Source organism: Canis lupus, chromosome 6, assembly GCF_048164855.1.
Source record: "Canis lupus baileyi chromosome 6, mCanLup2.hap1, whole genome shotgun sequence".
Classification (NCBI taxonomy): domain Eukaryota; kingdom Metazoa; phylum Chordata; class Mammalia; order Carnivora; family Canidae; genus Canis; species Canis lupus.
In genome coordinates, this window is record NC_132843.1 from 27,797,385 (window position 1) to 27,817,729 (window position 20,345).

A 20,345-nucleotide genomic window follows, 5' to 3' on the forward strand; every position below is an offset into this window, starting at 1 on the left:
TGAGGTTCAGGTGAACACTGTTGTTTTTTTCCCCTTGATTCTCCCATAGCTTGGTTCCAGGTATGGACACAGTCACAGAAAATAAGTGGCAGGGTAGGGTATATGATGACTCAGCATTCCGGCTGAAGGACTAAGATGGAGAGCCCCAGGGAACCTAAAAGTATCAAGGAGATAATGAAGGAGAGGCTCAGGAAAGGTACCTGGAGACTTTCTCTTATGAAGCCCTGGGTTCACACAAACTGTACACGCATGACTCAGACCCTAGATGGCATATTAGTGAATCTGAGAATGAAACAATAAGGTAAGTCATGTCCAAGTCTCAAAGTGGATGGGACAAATGCAGGACCAATCCAAAAAGCACAGTAAGAACTTTGAAAATGGAACTGGCATTAGAACCAGAGCCCGTGAAAGGCAGGTCAGAACTTGTGGCATGAGTTGAACCAGGTTAATTGCCTGCTTAGACAAAAAAAAAAATGTCAACATTTTCTGTTATATTTAAACAAAACCCACAGTCTTAAATTTTTCAAAGTGTCCAGGAAATACGCCAAAATTACTTGGCATAAAGTAAACTAGGAAAATCTCAACTTGCATGGGAAAAGATAAATCAACAGACCCCAGTGCCAAGGCAATATAGATATTAAATTTTTCAAATACTTTAGCCATTCTAAAAATGCATCAGGAAGAAAGGGTGACACTTAGAAAGTCTAAGCAAAGAGAGATACTGAAGATATAAAGAAGAACCAAATTGAAAGTATAGGAATGGAAAATTAATAACCAAAATAAAAAGCTCACTAGATGGGCTCTGTGACTGATTAGAAATGATAAACCTGACTTCAGATGCACCAATAATTAACTATAACTGACTTAATCTCAGCAATTAAAAGGCAGAGAAAATCAAAATGAAAACATAGGACCCAACTAAATGCTGCCTACAAAAAAACCCACTTTAATTATAATGCTATAGGTAGTTTTAAAGCAACAGGATACAGAAATAAATACCCTGCAAACGTTAATCAAAAGAAGGCTATGATCATTAGAGAAAGTAGATTATGAAATTTAAAAAATCAGCAAGGGACAAAGAAAGATATTATAATGTTGAAAGGGTTATTAGTTCACTCAGAAATGAAAAACCTATAGAGCTTCAAAATACATAAAGCAGAAACTTAAATAAGAAATGGAAAATCATCAGTTATATAGTTGGAGACTTCAACACTCCTTTCTTTGGTAATCCATCGGACTGGTAGACTGAAAATCAGCAAAGCTGTGGAGGAACTAAACAGCTCCCCTAGCCAACCAGCTCTAATTGAGATTCTTAGCACACTCTACCAACCACAGCAGAGTATCCATACTCTTCAAGTGTGCATAAAATATTCACCAAGACAGACTGCATCCTGGGTCATAAGACAGACCATAGCAAATTTAAAAGAAAACCATATGATAGGTTTTCTGACCATAATGGAATAAAGCTATAAATAACCAAGATAACAGGAATATTTCCATATGCCTAGTAATTAAACAGCATTCTTTTAAGCAATCCGTGTATTGAAGAGAACTTCTCAATGGAAATGGGAAAGTATTTCGAAACAAGGTGGAAATGCAAAATAATCACAAATTGTGAGATGCAACTGAAGTAATGCATGGCGAGAAACTTTTAGGATTATATGCTTATATTAGAAAAAAAATAATAAAAACATTCACTGTAGAAAACCAGAATATGAAAAACTGGAGCAAGTAGAAGAAATAATAGAGGGATCTCGGGGTGGTGCAGCAGTTTAGCACCTGCCTTTGGCCCAGGGCACGATCCTGGAGACCCGGGATCGAATCCCACATCGGGCTCCCGGTGCATGGAGCCTGCTTCTCCCTCTGCCTATGTCTCTGCCCCCCCCCCTCTCTCTCTCTCTCTCTGACTATCATAAATAAATAATAAAAAAAATTAAAAAGATAATAGACTAGAAATTAGTGAAATTGAAGACAGAAAAATAATAAGGAAAAAAATCAGTGAAACAGAAAGATAAATTTTTGAAAGAAAAATGGCCAGCAATAATGATGGAAGAAAAAAGACACTATTTGCCAACATCTGGAATGAAGAGAGGAGGATATCATGGTAGACCCCACAGACATTAAATGAGTAATAGAATACTATAAACTATTCTAAGCACATAAAATTGAAACCTTAGATGAAAAGGACCAATTCCTTAAAAGCCACACACTACCATTGCTCATGAAAGACGAAATGGATAACCTGATTAACCTATTTTAACTATTCTTAATAGTGTCTACTGAAGAAATTTAATTTGCAATTACCAGTCTTCTTAAAAAGGAATCTCCAGGCCCAAGTAGTTTCCTGGTGAATATGAACATTTAAAGACAAAATAAAACCAATTTTTATACAATCTCTTTTAGAAAGTAGAAGCAGAGGGAATGCTTCCCAAAATGCTTCATTTGATAAGGCCAGAATTACAATGATATGAGATGAGACAAAGATAGGGTACTACAGACCAGTATCTTTGATGAACCAAGAAGCAAAAATCCTTAGCAAATATTAGTAAATGCAGCAATATATAAAAAGAATGATGCACCATGGCCAAGAGGGGAATACAAGCCTAGTTCAAATATCTGAATATCTGTGTAACCTGCCACATTAACAGTATGAAGAGAAACCACATGATAATATTAGTTGAAATAGAGAAAGCATTTGACAAATTCAGCATGCAGTTATTAAAGTTTTTAGCAAACTAGAAATTGGAGGGAACTTCTTTACCTTAACGAAGGGCAATGTAAAAAACCTTACAGTTAATATCATAACTGTGAAAGACTATCTTCCTTGTTATTGAGAATAAGCAAGGGTGTCCACTTTTACCACTTCTGTTGAACATTGTACTGAAAATCATAACCATTGCAGTCAGGTGAGGGAGGAAAAGGAGAATATAGATTGGGAAGGAAGAAATGAAATTGTTCTTAGTCACAGACAGCAAAATTGTCTAAGTAGAAAGTCTCCAAAATCTACAAAAACAAAACCTAAAATCTCCTAGAATTAATACATTTAACAAAGTTATAGGATACCAGGTCATCACACAAAAATTGATTTTATTTGTTTGCTAGTATTAGTTGAGAATAAAAAAGTTTTTAACGTATAATTTCTAATAGCTCCAAGAACTGTGAAAGACTTAAAATTTAGCAAAAAGTCACATACAGAATCTATAAATTACAAGATGCTGATGAAAGCAATCAGATGATTTAAATTAACAAACATGACGGTTCATGGATTAGAAGAATCCGCATAGCAAAGATGTCAGTTCTCAGTTTATCTATAGATTTAATGTATTTCTTATAATACTTCCAGTAACATTTTTGGTAATTTAGACAAGCGGTTTCTAAAATTTATATGGGAAGGCCACGGAATAGGAATAGCCAGAATTTTGAAAAAGAGTAAAAATTATAGGAATCATACTACCTGATTATAAATAAGACTTACTCTAAAACTATGGTAACCAAGATAGTGTGGTATTGGAAAAAGGGACAGACAGATGAATGAAATAGAGTCCAGAAATGGACCCACGCAAACAGAGCCAATTGATTTTTTTCCCCAATTTTCAAAAGCAATTACATAAAAACACAACAATCTCTTCAAAAGGTGTTAGATCAAGTGGATATCTGTACGGAAAAAAAAAAAAAAAAGAATCTCGGCCTAAACTTCACAATTTACACAAAGATTATCAATCACATATCTAAATAAGTAAAACTACAAAACTTTTAGGGAAAAATACAGGAGAACATTTTTATGACTTGGCATGAGGCAGAGGGTCTGCTTTGTGTCTTTTAGATTCTTTCAGAGTATGCTTGGCTTCAGTAGATAATGGATCCACTTCATGGAGGTAGTTGATATGACATTCATTGAGCACTTACCTCTGAGTCAGGCATTGTTCTAACTCAATCCCTGCAACGCCCCTGTAAAATAGATACTACAATATTACTGTCTCACTTTTGAGAGGAGGAAACTGAAGCACAGATATTCCTAGGGATACCTAGAGTAAATTCCACCAGAGACAGAAGGACCAATGCTCTGGGCAGTCTGTTTTCAGACCCTGGCTGTTACCTGCCACTCTGTTCTGACATCCTCATCTTTCTGATCCTTTTTTAAAATGCAGATCACTGGTTTTCATGGCTTCTGTGGCCCAGGCCATCTACCTTTTCTCTCTGTGTGAGTTTCATTCACTGGCCCACATTTAGGTTGGGTGGGTTTTTGAGGTTGAATTGGTGCAATATTAACCCACTTGAATCTATTTAGCGCCCTCTTGTGTCTGCAGTGGATGTGACAGGAAGCAGTGCTTCCGCATTAGGGTCAGGGGACAAAAAAAAAAAAAAGATCTAGTGGGAAAGCTTTTGATGATCAAAATAGGACAAATCAGTGTGATCAGAAACTTGAATTCTATTAGACATGGGCTTTCTGGGAGAGTTATAGCCAGTGTGATTTGTTAATAAGAATACAATCCTGGAGGGAAGCTGGTCACAGAAAGCTTACAGAAATTCCAGTTGGTTTTTAAATCTCACTTTGCAGCCTTCTTTTGCAGCAGGGACTTGGATTTTGTGGCTACCTTCTTCCCAGGGAAGTTAGGTGAAGACCTCCATTCCCAGCTTTTCAGCCTTAGAAGCAAGGTCCTCCCAAGGGATGCGTCTTCCCAAAGGCTGAAGAGTAGGAGGCCTCCCTCATGCGTTAAGCTAATTTAGAAGAAAGTGTTAAAATCTGCCTCTGGATTTGCTTCTTCAACAGTAAACCTAGAATGGGAAAAGGACAGTGGGGCACACTCCTCTTCCCTGGAGATTTGCCTCTTTGTTTTGGGTGGGAGTGGATGGAGGAAAGGCTGGGGGAAAGGGGAAAAGAGGGGTGGTATGTGCTGAATTCTCAGAGCTATTCCCTGAAATGGGGAGGGAGTGTATCTTTCTGAACGAGGGAGGAGCACATGGAGAGGGATAGGCTAGAAAAAAAATTCTGAAAACCAAGAAAAACCCCTAACACTTTGTTATATAGTCTTATTTTGTTCCCTTTTTGTATATTTATTTACTTTTCTATTATAGACATAATCAATGCCCCTAATGGAAAAAGACAAGAACAAAAGGAAAAAAAAAAACACATCCAAAGAATAGATATCCAATCGTAAGCTTAGTATTTCATGTGGTTTTCTTCCCTTTGATGCATGAAGATTTGGGTGTTCCATTGCATAATGTCATGTTTATAATTTTCTACTTTTTAATTATTTTATCAGAAACATTTTATGAGTTGGGACATAACCTATGTAGTCATTTACCAAAGCTGAGTTCTAGAACTATGATAGATATTTAGGTCCTGGTTAATTTTAATATTACAGGTGACACTTCAGTGACTATTTGCTGCTGCTGCTCCCGCCCCCCCTTTAACTTGGGGTTATTTCCTTAGGACAGATCCCTGAAATCACCAGTGAAATCACAGTGAAGAGCTCAGAGAGGAGTTTCAGGCTCCCCGTACTGACATAAAGGAGCCTGCCTGCCCTGACTGCCGGTGGGCTCCATCCCTTGTTATCAGTGGGGTTTTTAGAGTACAATCCTATACTTTTCAGAGCCTTGTTTTCATTTTTTTTTCCTTCTGTCAAATGGGGGTAACAATATCCACTGCAGAGAGCTATTGTATTAATAATGCATATAAAATGCCCTCTCATAGCATGACATACAGTGGTCATTAAATAAATGTAAACAACTTAAAACACTTAAAGGCACTTAAAGGCACTAACGTAGCCTTCTTACAGCATTTGTGTCAGTTTGCCTTGCCACTTGTAATGTGTGAAGTTACTTGTTTAACTCTCTAGTATTTGATACCTAATTATTTCTTTTTTAAAAAATCCTTTTACTGGTTTCACTGAAAATGCTACTTCACTATTGTTTTAATTTCTTTATTATAGTGATGATGGACAAATTTTTGTGTTATCATAAACAAGCTTGTCATCTCTCTTATGAAATGCTTTGATTTTTTCTCTTGGTATTTAGTATTTTCTTATCACTTTATGAATTATTTAAACAATAAATTATCTAAACCTTTATCATATTTGCTGTTGTATATCCATTATGTCTTTACATTAAACTTGAATTTTTTTTGTATACAAGTTACAACTTTCTTATGAAAATGAGAAAGTGGTTGTAATTGTGATCTCTTCATTGTAAATTCTGTAGATGAATTTTTAGCCAGGTCTATATTTCTTGCAAACATGATGATATTATGTGTTCCTTTCCAACCATCCTACCTTTCATTAATTCTCATGTCTTTTAAATTTGCCTGAAATTCTGTAACAGCGCTAAATAATCATGGGGATTAGTGGACATCATCTTTTAGTTCTGATTTATATCTCCAGGGCTTCATTATTAAATAGAATATAAATCTGTTATTTTAAAAAATACAGTGTTTGTTGTGTCAAGAATATATTTTTTAAAATTTTGAGTTTTTTGCATATTTAAGAGCATCATTTTTCTCAACGATTATGTGGTTTTGTTTCATCTTTTTTGGCTAGAATAATATGTATTTTTTAACATCACAGATATATTTCTATTCTTGGAATTAGTGTATACTCACTATTTTGTGTTTTACTGTTTTCATTCAACACCATTTTTCTATGACCTATGTCATAGAAACACGTGTTTGTGTGAGTGCACATGTATAATAAATAAAAGAATGGAGGATTGATCCATATATGAAGAATGATTATCCTTAAGTTATGGAATTATGAGTTATTTTCACTATTCTGTATTTTCCAATTTTCTACAATGAGATGTCCTACTGTGGCCAGGAAAAAAGTGTTGCCTAAAAATATCAGCCCTGTGCCAATTAATTATGGGTGAGAGAAGATTTAGGAGGTCACACATGATTTAAGGAAGCCTATTTTTGTGGTATATGTAACTTCTGTTCATTATCTAGAATCTAAATGGTTTTTTATAATACAGGAACTGAAAAATTAGAATTAATCTTTTATTAAATAATAGTGAAAGGGAATATAAGGGAAGGGAGAAGAAATGTGTGGGAAATATCAGAAACAGAGACAGAACATAAAGACTCCTAACTCTGGGAAATGAACTAGGGGTGTTGGAAGGAGAGGAGGGCGGGGGGTGGGGGTGAATGGGTGATGGGCACTGAGGGGGGCACTTGACGGGATGAGCACTGGGTGTTATTCTGTATGTTGGTAAATTGAACACCAATAAAAAATAAATTTATTTTAAAAAAAGGTAGTAACATGACTGTATTTTCTTTTTGGTGAATGAAGATAATATGTAGTGACTGTCTTTTCCCTAGCTAGGAATCCGGGACTTGGTTTCTGAGAGATGATTTTTTTCATGCTTTCTGACTTTTTTTTTTTTTAATCTGAAGTCTTTTAAAGGAGTTACAAATAATAAAACAATTTATCTCTTATCTAAGGGATAAAAAATGTATGAGCCCAGTGGTTCCATAGCATCTGAGACCTGCCAGGTTGTTTTTAAAAACCCGATTTTTCCTCTTGGTCCCAGTAGGAGGTCACAATCCAGACACCGTCCGAGGGATATTGTTGCCCCGTCTGGGACTGCACACAGATATAGAAACATAAAAACATGCACTTATAGATCAAGACACACAGAAACAACAATCACTGGATTTGGTACCTTAATTGCATCTTCCAGACACCAGGAATAGCCCTTGCTTCCTCTGCGATGGTTAACACTTTCTCTCTGAGATGAGATTTAACTAATTTCACAGCTCAGGAAAACTCTTCGAATTTGGTTTGTGACACACGGTGTACTTAAAGTATGAAAATCTCAACTGACATGATCACTGAAGATTACATGTACATATAAAACCATAATGTCTCCTCCTTTTTCTCCTCTCTTCTGTAGCTTTGGGCCAGATTATGTTGTATGTGGATGGGATGAATGGAGTAATAAACCACAATGAAACGATTCAGTGGCTGTACACTCTCATTGGGTCAAAGGTAAGAGAAGGTTTTAGTTGAACATTTTATTCAGTTTGCATGTCACATACCTTTCTTTTTATTCTCCTCTCTGAGAAAGGAGAAATTCTATTCAGCTTGGTTTCAAGCCCTGTAATAGTACAAATGAAGACTACTGTTTTATGGATTCAAAAATACACTCAAATTGCAAAAAGCTTTTAAATTTCTAATGCATTTTATATTTCCTCGTTTTAAGCTTTGATTCTTCCAGCACCTCTGGTTTTTAATACTTAATTAAAAGATTGTACCATAGACAGTATCAATCTTAACTGCTCTACTTTGTCTTCATGTGCTCAGTCATTTAAGGACATATTTATGTGTTGTACATATGTATATGCTTATTCCTGTATGTGGTTAAAGGAATTTGAGACCACCTTTCAACTCTACCATCAGTTATAAAAGTAACTAACACTTAGTAATGATTGACCAGCCACCAGGCACCATTGTAGGTGCTTTACAAGCATTACCTTCTTTAATCCATATAAGACCGTGATAGGATAAGTAACATTACCCCATTTTGTAGTTGAGAAAGTAGTGCTTAGTTATGAGAATCCTCTGACTTCCCCCATGGATCTTGGCACATGGTGACTCTATCCAGGCATGGTGTGGCGTGCTCCACTAAGGAAACAGACCTACCTGCCACTTGATGTGTATCGGCAGCTGGGAAAGGCTCTGGTGTGGTCTTCTCTGGGTTCTCAGGTGGGGCCATGGGAGACCCGGGTGGAGGGGGGTATTGAGGATGAATAAGAAGGGATCCTGTCCTGAGCAGGGGCAAATGAACCAAGGCTGGAGTGTGGCCAGCTTTTGGGATGAGGGTGGGGTGGGGCATCATGGAGGAGATCTAAGCGGCTGTAGTGGGGGCAGCAGGGTCAGGCAGAGTGGCGTCTGCAGGCCTGGCTGGGGGACCTGAACCTGACCTACACAGATCACAGAATCACCACAGCATTCTCAGGTGGTCCCTGGAGAGTATGTAGTTCACACAAACTTTTCCCCACCCTCATACTTGCTTCCATACCTAGTTTGGCAAACCTGTCAAGGCTGGTGTCCCCTCGCATTGAGCTCACTGTGGTGAGGCCCATCCCTTGGCCTGATGTCTGCCATTACCTGCTTCCCAAAGACTCTGCTGTGCTTCGAGAGGGCTCAGCCCTGATTTGACTGTGTGGAGAACAGATCCCATTTGAGTTTCATTATCCTTTCAGATTTCCAGAGTCCCAGTGATGGTGCCCTTGTGTCGTGGGGAGACCCTTTTCTCTGTGAGGGGGATGGATATGCAGGATTCCATGGGACCCAGACCCATGCTTGACCCTTATATCGCCTTCGCAATTTTGCTTCTTCTCACATTACTGATGATAGACCGCCCCCCCATTTCATACTAGAAATAGAAACAGCTTTTCTCAGAAGACTGACAATCTTTCCTCCTCTCTCTCTCTCTCCCCCTCCCTCCCTCCCTCCTTCTCTCATATTTGGCTTTGTTTCCTGTGGAAAATGGAAATGACTCTATTTACAAACTGTTGTGGGTGACCTTCGATGCTGAATGAAATGCTGGCTTTGCCAGGTTGAATTAGCCAGGCTGAGGGAAGATTGATATCTCATATCCTGTTTCAGTGTTTTCTGTGTTTTCCTTATGCTGGGAGCCCTCCTCAACCTTCGTTCATTTGGATGCTGCTCCCTTCCCAAGGCTCCCTGGATTGTCTCAAGGGCTTCATGGTGTAGGGAGATGTGTAGAGATTCTGCAGTAGAAACGGACTTTTGGTACATTTTGGAGATAAATAAAATCTTTGGGGGAGCCTAAGTGGCTCAGTCAGTTAAGCATCTGACTCTTGATTTTGGCTCAGGTCATGATCTCAGGGTCATGAGGCTGAGCCCTTCATTGGGCTCCACACTGGGCATGGAGTCTGCTTATATTCTTTTTCCCCTCCTCCCTTCCCCCACCTCAAAAAAATAATCTTTGTACCATTATTATAGCCATGATAAAACACCAATAGCCAGCCCTATTTTTCTTAAATAAAACCTGACAAACTTACAGTAGGAAAAGTGACAGTCTTTTAGCTCATCAGCAGGAAGAACAGAGTATGAGGGCAAAATCTAGGTGGTGGGACAGGAGGAGAGAAGGGAGGAAACAAAGGGAAAGGCATGAAGAAAGGAGGAGATGGAGAAAAGTAAGAGGAGAGACCCCAGGGGAAGAAAAGAAAAAGAGAAGAGAAAAAGGAAACAGGACCAACAGAGATCATTTCTCTGCTTAGTCAATGGGAGGAGAGCTCAGAGTCTCCTGGGTTGCAGTATCATCCTGCCGATGTTTCTTAGAAATCATTCTTTTAAGGAAAGCAATTGAAAGGGAACCCCCTTATTGCATTTCTAAATAGCATGGAGAAATCATAAAATTAAAAGCATTGAAGAATGAGTTTATAGGAATTATGCACCCTCAGCACACACATGCCTGTGACCCTGGGCATCTCTCCCCAGGGCTTTGTCTGAGGTGGGGTGTTCTCCTCCTTCCCAGCTGTGGATCAGTGCTGGTTTGCTTCTCCATCTTTCATTTCCCAAAGGAGAGTCCATAATAGTCTCCAGCTCCTGTGTTCAACGCTGAGCCAGTCACTATGAGAGCTAGAAAATAGAGCCAATGGTCGGCCTGAGCCTTGAAGCCTACAGTGTTGTGAAGAAGGATGACTATGGGTGACACCATAGCCTATGTCCCTTCACTCACTCTATTGTCAGATAAAGGTCCCGCTTTGTTCTACAGGGTGTACTTGGCTCCAGGCTAGTGGTCGAAAGTCAACAGTGGCAGCAGCCACCAAACAGATTTTTCCTATCGTTCTAATGAGATCACCTCTTCTTGCAAAACCAGTAACAGTGGCCCCTGACATTGCCCCCCTCATTCCCAGGGATAGTGGATAGTGAGGAATCTACAAGAAGCATAGCTGCCCCGACCTGAAGCCCTTAGGTTTTGAGAAGGAAGCCACTATCCCCTCCTTATGTGTAGGTTTTCCCAGTTCAAATTAAGAAATCAGGAAAGCTAGAGGCCCTAGGGCTTTCTTTTGACTAAGAGTCTGATTTCTCAGAACCTAAAAGATTTACCTTAAGATCCTGCTCTTTTTGCCTTAAACAGGCACAGAGTTGATAAATGAAATCTTGGGTTAAAGAAACCTTCCTTGTCATTCTGTTTTCATAATTCTTCATTTTCCTCCCATGAAAGGCAACAAGATGTGATTTTGCAGCCTGCCAGAGGGTCATTATGCAATGCATATTTGCAGATATTTGAGACTCCTAGCCAGAGGAGAAAATGATGCATTTGCAGCCAAATAATCACTTTTTTAAAGAAAGAAAAAAGTGTTTTCAATAAAGTGTTTCACTTTATTTACAAAAGCCAGTCTTTAAACTCCCCAGTCAGAGGTGAGAAGCAGATGCCCATCCCATGACTTCTCACACAGTGTGGAGGGTTTTTTTCCTCTGGAAGTCTAATTAATTGGGGCAAAATGATTCAGCTTGTACAGCCTGGCCTGTCGTCACTCTAACACAGTCTGTCTCTCTGTATGAATCCCCTTCTGGCCCATTGAGGAGGCCCCCAGGGTCCCCCATCTCCTTGTGGGTTCTCCAGGGATGCTTCCAGATGCGGTCATGGAATCTGCACTCTCTGGATTTCTGTCCACCTTGGCTCACCCTGCTGTCTCTCATTTTCTGTCAGCCCTGTGGAATCTAATTTTTTCCGGCTATGCCCCAGGTTGCTGATCACGGATCTCTAGACTTCTTTTGGGCCTGAGTGGGGATAGATATGCTTGCACAGTATCAAAACTGTGAGGTGGTGGCACCTGGTCACAAGTTGCAGTAGAAACAGAGTAATGGAAATATGGGGACATTCTGAGGAAAAGCCTCCTTGGTTTGGGTTTCTGGATATGGGTAAATAAAAGCAGTAATCTGATATCAGAAAGGGAGACAGAACATAAAGACTCCTAACTCTGGGAAACCAACTAGGGGTGGTGGAAGGGGAGGAGGGCGGGGGGTGGGGGTGAATGGGAGACGGGCACTGAGGGGGGCACTTGACGGGATGAGCACTGGGTGTTATTCTGTATGTTGGCAAATTGAACACCAATAAAAAATAAATTTATTATAAAAAAATAAAATAAAAGCAGTAATCAAAGATAGAGTCGCAGTTTTGAATCAGGGTAGCCAGGACTATGGTGTGGCCCCTGGCAGGAATAGAAAAGTTGGATATTGGGATTTATTGGCAGGAATACTTTGACACATTGGTTTTGAGGTGAAGGTAGTGTCCACAAGAACGGTTAAGCCGGTGTCTCCATGATGTCAGTTGCTCCAGGAAGAGGAAAGGAGATTCAGTGAGACTTTTGGTCTCAGGTCATAGTCATGTCACTGCTGTGTGATCCATTCAGAAATGCCCCACATGTGAGTGAGTCTGAAGCTCTTTTTGAATTACAGAACATAAAACAATCCTGGCCTTGAAGAGATGGCAAGGTCTTGTTATCTGACATTCACCAGCTACCTTCTTGACATTTCTAGAGGCAGAGGGAGAGCCATTGTTGGATCCTGGAGTCTGTGGGAAGCCTTCCTTCCTTCCTTCCTTCCTTCCTGGAACCTGCATCCACCTCTTTGACATTAACCAAACACTATGTACTGCTTTTTGGAGCAACACACCCTCATATCCCCCTGGAAGCTCTTTGAGTATTTAAAGGCCGTTAACATGTCATCTTGTCCAAAGGCCGTTAACATGTCATCTTGTCCAAGCCAAGCTTGATGGTTTCCACAGATAGTCCTTGGTGACCTAATTTGCAATTCCTCATCATGCTGGATACAGCGTCATTCTTCCACAAATCCCCTTTCAATTCATTAGGCTTCTCAGCAGCAGCTCTGGGTGCTGGCTCAAATCAGACTGATAATGGACTAAACTTCCCAGGAGTTGTTTGTTTTGTTTTTATACATCCATATTTGCCAGTTTCTTCCATTTTGCATCTCTGTGATTGATTCACACCTAAATGCAGGACTTTGCATTCGTTCCCACTAATACCAGGTCAGAGTTCTGGACTCAAGATTATTTTGCATTTTGCTTGTCCATTCATCACATTAACTGTTAATTCTAGTTTTGCTTAACATAAATTTAATAAGCAGATCTGCTCTTTCATTAACCAAAATGTCAACATAGGCAAGGAATGAATAAGCCAGTGAATAAAGCTTGCAGGTTGACACTCATCAGTCATTTTAAGGCCATTTTGTTGCAGTTAGGGGGAAGGCACCCAATTCTGATCATCGAGTCTTGTTTCTTCGTTGAGTTCTAAGGCCAAAAGTCAAGGTTTGCTGCATCTGCTGTTAATTGCAGAGCTCGGAGACCAAATACACCTGTGTGATCCTTTGGGCGGACTATTTTTTCATCTATAAGATGGGGCTAATTATCTATAAAATGGGGATGATAATAATGGTGAAGAATATGTAAAACACTAATTATTGTGCCTGGTGTTGTGAGCTAACATCTCTTCCCACAATTTCTACCAACTTCCTGTTTAAAAAAGGGAGATATGCTCAGCTTGCTAGAACTTGCTCACCTGGAAACTGCTGGTTCCAGGTGTTTCCCTCTTTTCTAAGTGCTTATAAGACTTTCATCCAGGAAGCCTTTGGAGCATATTGCCAGGGATCAATCAAGGATTTAATAAAGTGTGGGATATCAATTTTCTACTTCATCTGTAATCCTTTTTCTGAAAATTGGGACATTAACTTTGCATTGTTTGAGGCGCCTGTATTGTAAATTCTCAGAACAGCAAATATGCTCACCTATTCTTATTAGAATGATGAGGGATTGTATTAATTAACATGTTTAAATGTAAAAACTGAAATTGAATTGCCATGTTGAGAAGTCATTATCTGAATTCCTCTTCTCACTCTAGGGGTTCATCAGATGTACTATTGTTTGAGGTACATAATTTTCCAAGGTTTTTAATCTCTGCATCTTTGGATCTTCACATGAGGAAATTGAGATTGTGTGCCTTCATTAGAATCATTTTACCTTCAGTAGGATGCTTGTTGAAATGTTCTTGTGTCTCTGGCTTCTGTCCAAGAAGGGGGAGTTTTAGGCTTAAAAATATTGCCTGTGATTGACATAAAAATATGCTTTGCATGGTTAAAACTGACTCACTCTCTTTTCCTTTGTTGCTTTTTGGGCAATTTCTGTAGACTTATCAACTTACCTGCTTCTTTGCTCAGCTATGTGAGTCTTCCTGATGAGGTTCTGAAATACATTCTTCATCTCTTTTACAATGCTTTTTATTTCTAGCATTTCCATCTGATGCTTTCTCATCTGTTCATGCACATTGTCCACCTTTTCCACCACAATTTTTAACATATTGATCATTGTGATTTATAGAGTTGCAACATTGAGTTAAATCTGTCTGGTTCTATTGATTGCTTAGTTTCTTGATAGGGTTGGGAACTTGGAGTTTTTAAAACTTTCAATTTTTTTTTTTGTATAAAAAACTTCTCTGTATAAAACTTTTGAAATACGAAAAAAGTGAAAATCACCTGAAATACTTCTATATAGATTTAAACATTAACTTTGTACATTTTCTTCTAATCTTTGGAATCTTTCTTACATAGTTGACTCTACATTGCATTTTCCTTTGTTATTACCCTAAAGCATATTAAAACCTATGTAATAGTCATAGAAAATTTGATTTCTCATATTAATCAAATTGTTTCGATATGAAGAGCTTTGTTATTAACTTGATGAAAACATATTTAGTGAATGAGGTTGTGTTTGGATATTTTTCTATGTTTATCATTGTTTCATTTTTAAGATTTAAAAAATTCTACGGGGGATCCCTGGGTGGCTCAGTGGTTTAGCGCCTGCCTTTGGCCCAGGACGCGATCCTGGAGTCCTGGGGATCGAGTCCCACATCGGGCTCCCGGCATGGAGCCTGCTTCTCCCTCCTCCTATGTCTCTGCCTCTCTCTCTCTCTCTCTCTCTCTCTCTCGCTCTCCCTATGTCTATCATAAATAAATAAATCTTTAAAAGAAAAAAATAAAAATAAAAAAATAAAAAATTCTACGAGTTGTAATGGCATGTTCAAGTCATATTTGTGTTAGAGAGATGGTGGGTACAAAGGGCTATCACTGTCCTGCTGGTTACTTGGCTACATACAACCAGAAAACTAATTCTCTGTGTGATCTCTCAGATACCCCATATGAGGATAATCTCAGTGGAAGAAAAAGAAAAAAAGGTGGAAGGGGAGGAGGGCGGGGGGTGGGGGTGAATGGGTGACGGGCACTGAGGGGGCCACTTGACGGGATGAGCACTGGGTGTTATTCTGTATGTTGGCAAATTGAACACCAATAAAAAATAAATTTATTATTAAAAAAAAGAAATAGTTTCACTCATGATTATTTTAGGAAGATGTCAGGGGGAGAGACCAGAGATTCAAGCCAGATCTTAGAGGAGCCAGTATGCTGAGAGGACCCTATGGTCCAGGATGGCTCTCCAGCCACAGGTCTGGGCATCAGCTTCTTCAATCCACTCTGAGATGATCAGCTTCAGGGAGCTGGTTTGCAGTAGGAACGATAACTCTCAGAATAGTAGCTTACTAATTTACATTGGCAAGATCTCCGTGAACAAGAGAAAAAGTGGAGTGGGGGAACTGACACTTTGACCCTCTGTCCTGTTAGGGCATTTGGCTGAGGACTAGCAGCTGTGTTCTAGTAGCTGAAGAGGCTAGGAATGGGTGGTTCTAATAAGGAAGAAGAGACCCTGAAGGGGCCAGTGTGCTGTTCTTCAGCAAGTGACGCTCTATGAGTGTTGGATGGGCAGGAGAACTGGACAAAGCGTAGGCTTCTGGGAGCCATGGGGGGAGTGGCCCTGCAGGCTCAAGATTGCCTTTGCCAGTGCTGGTAACCCAGTTCCTGTAGCCTTTTTCCACCTGCCAGGGCTCATCTGCCAGCCCTCCTCCACCCACTCTAAGGAGATGTGAGTTAGCTGTCAAACTCTTGCTAATTCACATTTGCCATTCCTCAGGCTTCGTTGTCCTCTGTTATTTTCCAGGGCTGATTATTTACTTAGGAACATTCTTTAACCTTGATTATAGCTCATAAGAACGTATTTGTCTCATTTCCCTAAGGTTTAAGTTTTTGCACCAGAGGGAAAGGTGGGGCTCCTCATAGTATAGTAGAAAGAATCAGATCAGAGTTGGTGTTTTCCTTTGACTTTCTTCAGAAAGTAGTTGTGTGCAGCTTTGTGCAGTGGCAGTATCGTAGCCAATGAGGCTTATCCAAGGCGTGATTATTGCTAACTGAAAACAGAAATTATTTGTGTGACAAGTTAAATAGCCTTCTAGAACATGAGACTTTGTATCTGAGAATGGAGATGTCTGTCAGTAACTGGACAAGTAAGTACCCAACCTTGTTGATTTCCCTCCTTCATTTTGCAAATATTACCAGGGTGTTATTTAAGTCAGTAGTTTAGTGCAGAGTTTTTGGTATTCCTTAGTCAATAACAGAGTGGATCTGTGTTACCTATTATCAACCAACTCCTCATAATTACATTGAATATCCTGAGGAAAAGGTAGCAAAATGGGTATTTTCTGGCCTTGCCCACTTTTATCCATTGTTCTTTAAAGAAACCTCCTGCTAAGCCCCAGAACTTTTCTTTAAAGATTTTATTTTTACTTATTCATGAGAGACACACAGAGGCAGAGGCACAGGCATAGGGAGAAGCGGGCTCCCTGTGGGGGGCCCAATGCAGGACTTGATCCCAGGACCCAGAGATCACGACTTGAGCCAAAGGCAGACACTCAACCACTGAGCCACCCGGGTGTCCCAAGCCCCAGAATTTTATCTGAATAGAAAGAAAACGTTCATTTGTAGCATTTTTAAAAATTATTTTGATACTTAATGATTTCTGAATACTCTGCTGTATGTTCTGTTCTGCAAGATTTCCTCTCCACTAACTAGTAAACACTTAAGGGGTTCCTAAACTCACACTTGGCTACTACATGAATCACAAATGTAGTTTGGTTCCCTTTCTGCAAATTCCATTAGGTCATAAGCAGATAGGCCATCAGGACCTGAGGGCATAGCATGTGGACTTGGTGTAGGTAACTTCCTGTCCTGGCAGATGTGCCAACCCTGGCCTCTGTGCACCTTGCCCCTTGCCAGATACCTGCAAAGCCACAGCCCCAAGTTCTATACTCAGGTAATATATTTGGGTCCACACTTTATTTCTGACTAGACCCATCTCATTTTGCAGACAGCATCTTAAAAGGGGATAGATTCAGGGTTTAGGGTATCTGTTAGACTGTTTAATAACCAGTTACAAAGGCTTTAGGGCCTATTCTGAGCTTCTGGCTAGGAATTCTGAGCTTAAGGATATGTCATTGGAATAAAGTGCTTAAATGAGAAGGTCTTGAAAGTGTCTTAAGTTGCTTAACTCTTTGTTGTTAAAATATTCAGTATATTTTCAGTATGGTAAGCTGGGAAACAGTGTGACAAAGCTCTATAAGTTATCTTACCAATTTCTAATTCAGGTTTAATAACCAGCATCCACTTCTAGAACATATATTTATGCTTTTTTAGCAGAAAATGAAACAAATAGAATAAAGCATGTTTTTCTAACTCCTTTGTAATTTAAATCCCGAGGCTTGGAAATTGTTTTCTTTTTATGGTTGTTGAATTTTTAGAAGCAGAGTAGGAATTTGGAGATTTTTTTTTTTTTTGGAATACTTTTATTTCTACTTAATAAGCAGCATATTTGACCTTCTAAGTATAGTTCTTGTGTTTCTCTAAGTACAATAAAACGTGAAAGGAGTTCCAGTTTGCTCTAATGTGCAAAATTATTGAGAAACTGGCTTGTATTCCTTTTCCATACATCTGGAAGTTACATTTTATCTAAAACCCAGATACCTGAGTTCTGTACCAGCCGACTCCACACACTCTCTGTGGGTCGGCCTAGAAAATTAAAAAAAAAAAAAAAAAAAAAAAAAGAAAGAAAGAAAGAAAGAAAGGCAAAGTTCTATGCTGACAGTATCGTGCCACCCCTCCCTCAGGCTCAGCCTCCCTGGCATGGAGGTGACACTGGATCCCCAAGTGGTTGATGGAATCCAGAGGCTAAGTCCCCGAACCGAGGCTTGACCTGACAAATGTCACATCCCTAGGTCAAAAGGCATCTCTGTTCCTCTGAAGGCTCATGGCCTCTCTTTTGTGCTGAGTAAGAATGGAGTGCAAAATGATAGTTGCAGCAGAAAGTGAAGCTCAGCCAGGCGTCCCCAACAGGCACTAAATACTTAAGAGAAACACAGTTCACAGCTGGCTGCACGTTCTTCTCCTGCCTTTATAACAAAGGGGTTGTCTCAGAGTCCTGTTAAATACTGTGATTTAGCTACATGTTTTAAAGCAATATAAAGCATAATTTATTATAATGGACCAGTGTTAAAATAGAATACCAGTATTCCCTAGAATGTAATTACATAAAAAGTAGGTAACGTGTAGCTCAAAGACTGAATCTAGACCCCCCACGTGTTTCCCCTATCCCTAAGGAAGTGGGATTATTTATGGGAGCATGAACTCAAAAGTTATCACATAGCTCTTCTCTTCCATGGAAGCCCACAGGCAGCTGGATCAGCTCCAAGTTGGTTCTACTGACTCTCCCTCTCCACTTTCAAGGCTGTCTTCTGGCTGGTGCTCTCTGTCCTCAGTCACCTGGCCCTCAGGGCTTCCAGCACAGATAACACTCAGCTGTGTGGTGTGGAGGGGTTCTGAGTCCTCTCTCAACAGCAAGAGGACCATCTCCTTGAAGGCCATGACTTTGTTATCCTTTCATAGAACCTTGTTGGGGGCTGGGCATCTGGAAAGCACTCAAATGTTGTTGAAAGAAGCAGCTCAGCATCTTGGGATGGGAAGGATCTTAAACAGAATCAGCCATTCCACCACCGTCCAGGTTCTGAATTTCTTCTGGAGTAGCCTTAGCAGGTGGCCACTCAGAACCTCTAGGTGTGAGGAAGTTGCCATTTGTCTCTGAGCCACCACTTCTGAGACTGACTCCTTTAACTGTTTTATGACTGTTTGCTCTTACCTTCTCACATGATCCATGTACCTTCAGAATGAAAATCAATTCTTACTGACTTCCCTTCAGTGTTAGACAGATGGGCAAATGTTTGAGCCTGTAAGTCACTGTAGGTGAAACCTGTCGTTAGAACATAAGGGAGTAGCAGGCAGAGCCGAAAACCCAACAGTTCAAATTGGAGGGACACTGCCTCGTGGCTTTGAGGGGCCCCTTCAGTTGCTGAGCCACACTGTGGTGTGTATGCTGGCTCCTGAGTAGCTTGCTCCCACCTTTGTCATTTGTGGTCCTTGCTCTAGCTGCCATGCTGGGCCTGCCTCACCTGTCTGTCACCCTCCTGTGGTGTGTCCCTTTCCAGTGGATGCGGGCTGGCAATCGCCATAGCTATTCCTATTAGAATGTGTCTAAGATCAGCACAGTGGCACCAAGTGTGGGTTTTTAAGAGCTTTGAGATCAGTAGCATGTTTGGACTTGGAGGAATGGGTGTGTGGCCTCCACTGTGGCTGTTCCAAGGCTTTGGAGGGTTTTGACTACATTCCAGATACTTGTGGGCATCAAATTAAATGATTTCTGGATAAATAAAGGTTGATGCAGAAACCTTTTAAAGTAATGTGCTGTTATTACTTTCAAGTCTCTACAGTAATGCTAATAAGGTATTTCTGGGGAGGAGTCCTGCTGGACATATTTGGTGATTAGTTAGGACATGCTTGCAATTAGTATCATGCATTTCCATAAATTCACATTCTGCCCCTTTTTCAAAAGTGGTTTAACTATTGAACATGTTTATTAATTTTACATAGGGAGGCTTCCAAAGGCACCTAAATGTAAACTTAGACTCAATAGAAGCCTAAAATCATGAATCAGAAGAGTTTGGAATTTTTTTTAAATAAAAATATAATGCCAAAAGAGCTCCAAACAGAGCGTTTACAGCAAAGGAGAAGCAGACATGAACAGACATGTTGAGACCGATAAAAAAAAAAGACTTTGCTAGAAAACAGTGTTTGTTTGTTATAAATTAGTTTAATGAAGGAGAATGGCGAAAGGGGTTCTGGGTCCCTGGGACTGTGTTGGCTAAGATCTGTGACCACAGAGATGTTCAGGAGGGACGTTGGTGAGACAGGCACACACTCCCCCCCCCGCTTCCTGAGACCAGCGCATGCGGGTAGCCGGGTGGGCAGCAGCCAGGATCTTGCCCAGGAAGGCACTGGGAAGGCTTAATCTACTCAATAATAGTCCGCCCACTGAGGAAGTTGCCTGGGCTTGCTAGGTTGTTTTATTTACTTGAAGAACTGTCTACAGCC

At 40.1% G+C, this 20,345-nt stretch overlaps 1 protein-coding gene and 1 pseudogene across 14 annotated transcripts in view; both read left to right on the top strand.

Annotated features, from left to right (window-relative positions):
- The window catches only part of FHOD3 (formin homology 2 domain containing 3), a 463,300-nt gene that overhangs the window by 265,041 nt on the left and 177,914 nt on the right, over positions 1-20,345 (top strand). For all 14 annotated transcript variants that reach the window (XM_072829309.1, XM_072829316.1, XM_072829312.1 and 11 more), the window contains exon 6: positions 7,888-7,982. In XM_072829309.1, the coding sequence (XP_072685410.1) occupies positions 7,888-7,982 (95 nt within the window). The remainder of the gene's footprint in view (positions 1-7,887; positions 7,983-20,345) is intronic.
- On the top strand, positions 16,219-16,298 carry LOC140636168 (U4 spliceosomal RNA; annotated as a pseudogene).